At 44.4% G+C, this 3035-nt stretch overlaps 1 protein-coding gene across 1 annotated transcript in view; it reads left to right on the forward strand.

Annotated features, from left to right (window-relative positions):
* Positions 1-3035, forward strand: part of RTN3 (reticulon 3) — a 112842-nt gene that overhangs the window by 98821 nt on the left and 10986 nt on the right. The window contains exons 9-11 of the mRNA XM_011993584.1: positions 688-826; positions 1248-1317; positions 1839-1885. Coding sequence (XP_011848974.1) covers positions 688-826; positions 1248-1317; positions 1839-1885 — 256 coding nt within the window. The remainder of the gene's footprint in view (positions 1-687; positions 827-1247; positions 1318-1838; positions 1886-3035) is intronic.

Here is a 3035-nt window from a genome sequence, read left to right on the forward strand (position 1 = left end):
GCCAGGCGCGGTGGCTCAAGCCTATAATCCCAGCACTTTGGGAGGCCGAGACGGGTGGATCACGAGGTCAGGAGATCGAGACTATCCTGGCTAACACGGTGAAACCCCATCTCTACTAAAAAAAATACAAAAAAACTAGCTGGCCATGGTGGCGGGCGCCTGTAGTCCCAGGTACTCGGGAGGCTGAGGCAGGGGAATGGCGTAAACCTGGGAGGCAGAGCTTACAGTGAGCTGAGATCCAGCCACTGCACTCCAGCCTGGGCGACAGAGCGAGACTCCATCTCAAAAAAAAAAAAAGGTAAAATTTTAGCATAAACAAAATACAGTTTTAGAAACTTCAGGATATGTTAAATCTGCTTAAAAAAAAAAAAAGTACCTTTTTTTATGTGTTCTGGGCTCTTATTTATAAATGGATTCACCTTCATGAATATCCAGTGACGTAGTAAAAGTTACACAGAACATAGCTCTTCACTGTGCATGACCGTTTCATACTTTGCAGACATCTGGCATATTTGCCTCTGCCCACTAAATGACAGTGTGTCTCCACCTCACCTGATGACAACAAAAAAATGCTTCTACAGATTCTAAAATGCACCCTGGGGACCAATTTCACATTCTCAGTAACTACTATGCTAACAAAATCTTCTTCCATGTCAAATGTATGACTGTTGTTTCTTCTTCTGGAAGAGCCTACCTGGATGTAGACATTACTCTGTCCTCGGAAGCTTTCCATAATTACATGAATGCTGCCATGGTGCACATCAACAGGGCCCTGAAACTCATTATTCGTCTCTTTCTGGTAGAAGATCTGGTTGACTCCTTGAAGGTTAGTTGTTTCTGCAGCTCTTGGTGGTGAAACAGAAAAAGCAGGGACTGGGTTATAATTCGGAGGAAAAACAGTACATAGGATTTTATCAGACAAAACTGAACGTATGCTTAGCTCAGTTATTCTATAATGGGATAGGAGTCACTAGAGAAAGGCATAGTCTGCTGGGGAACAAACATCAGAAGAGAGGTGATGTAATTGGCAGCAGTGCAGTTTCAGTCTTTGGACCTCAGAGAACTACAGACTTCACTCACATACCTTCAAATGCGTAACACAAGTAGGGAACCTTCATTTGGAAATTATCCATGTCATACATCACTAAATTAATGCAGACTTAATTAGCTGGAGGAGAATGACATCAGTTAATGTGAATTTTGCCTTATGGTTATTCCTGCTTAACTTTTGACATTGGCCTTCCCAGCTGGCTGTCTTCATGTGGCTGATGACCTATGTTGGTGCTGTTTTTAACGGAATCACCCTTCTAATTCTTGGTAAGGTGGCAAGGAGAATGTGCCCACACTCTTTGGAGTAGTTTGTAAGAATAAGAGTGAAGAGAATGCCCAGCGTGGCTCTACTCATTCTTCATTTCCCAGTCTTGACCCATAGAGACCTGGGAGTAGGCACTGGAGGAACCAGCCTTTGTGGTCACAGGTTTATGAAATGGTCTCAGTTATAAATTAAGAAATGTCAAAACAGCTGGAAGCAAAGGACAGTTGTCTAGATTTGGTTTAAATATGGGGATCTTACTTATAGAAACCATTTTGGTAATTTGGAAATTGTTATTTGTGGTACAAAGAAGATAGCCTATACACCTGGAGAGGTTTTTTTTGTTTTGTTTTAACACTGCCTTAAATTAGCTGTCTTAATTGGGAGCTCTAACCAGGATTTCTCATTTTGAGGAATACCTGTGTTTTCCTGTATTTTGTGAGGAAAAATGTATATGTTACTCTGAGTCTTAAGATGTGACTGTCTCTCATATAATCTTGCCATGTCCCATGATTCTGTCTTACAGCTGAACTGCTCGTTTTCAGTGTCCCAATTGTCTATGAGAAGTACAAGGTAAGCATCTGTCTGTTCCAAATCAAATGTGCCAGTTGATGTATGACTAGTTTTAATTCATTTTTGAGACACTGAATGTTCAGAGCAGTCTTTTTATAACTATTTCTACAATCTAATTTTGTCAAGTGCCTATAAGAAATTGGTGACAGTAGTTTCCTCCAAGGAGAGAAACTGGATATTTAGGAGAGAGATGACTAGTAAAGAGAAACTTCCTTTTTATACCTGTGTACCTTTTGAGTTTTTAATCATGTGGATGTATTTTCCATGCAAAAGTAATAAGTTGAAAAAATGCTTAGGCCAGGGGTGGTGGCTCTTGCCTGTAATCCCAGCACTTTGGGATGCCGAAGCAGGACAATCCCTTGAGCCCAGGAGTTCAAGACCAGCCTGGACAACCTGGCAAAACCTTGTCTCTACAAAAAATATTAGCCGGATGCAGTGGCCTGCACCTGTAGTCTAAGGTAGGAGAATCTACTTGAGCCTGGGAGGCAGAGGTTGCAGTGATCCGAGATCGTGCCATTGCACTCCAGCCTGGGTGTTGGGAGTGAAACCGTCTCAAAAAGGCCAGGAGCAGTGGCTTACGCCTGTAATCCTAACACTTTGGGGGGCCAAGGCGGGCAGATTACTTGAGGTCAGGAGTTCGAGACCAGCCTGGCCAACGTGGTAAAACCCCATCTCTACTAAAAATATAAAAATTAGTCCAGTGTGGGGCCAGGCCCGGTGGCTCACGCTGGTAATACCAGCACTTTGAGAGGCCGAGGCGGGCGGGTCACGAGGTCAGGAGATCAAGACCATCCTGGCTAACAAAGTGAAACCCCATCTCTACTAAAAATACAAAAAATTAGCCAGGCGTGGTGGCCGGTGCCTGTGGTCCCGGCTGTCTGGAGTGCTGAGGCAGGGGAATGGCGTGAACCCAGGAGGCGGAGTTTGCAGTGAGCCAAGATTGCGCCACTGCACTCCAGCCTGGACAACAGAGCGAGACTCCATCTGAAAAAAAATGAAATAAAAATTAGCCTAGTGTGGTGGCACACGCCTGTAGTCCCAGTTACTCGTGAGGCTGAGGCAGGAGAATTGCTTGAACCTGGGAGGCGGAGGTTGCAGTGAGCCAAGATTGCGCCACTGCACTCCAACCTGGGTGACAGAGCAAGACTCC

Source organism: Mandrillus leucophaeus, unplaced genomic scaffold (genome assembly GCF_000951045.1).
Source record: "Mandrillus leucophaeus isolate KB7577 unplaced genomic scaffold, Mleu.le_1.0 Scaffold43, whole genome shotgun sequence".
In the NCBI taxonomy this organism is placed as follows: Eukaryota; Metazoa; Chordata; class Mammalia; order Primates; family Cercopithecidae; genus Mandrillus; species Mandrillus leucophaeus.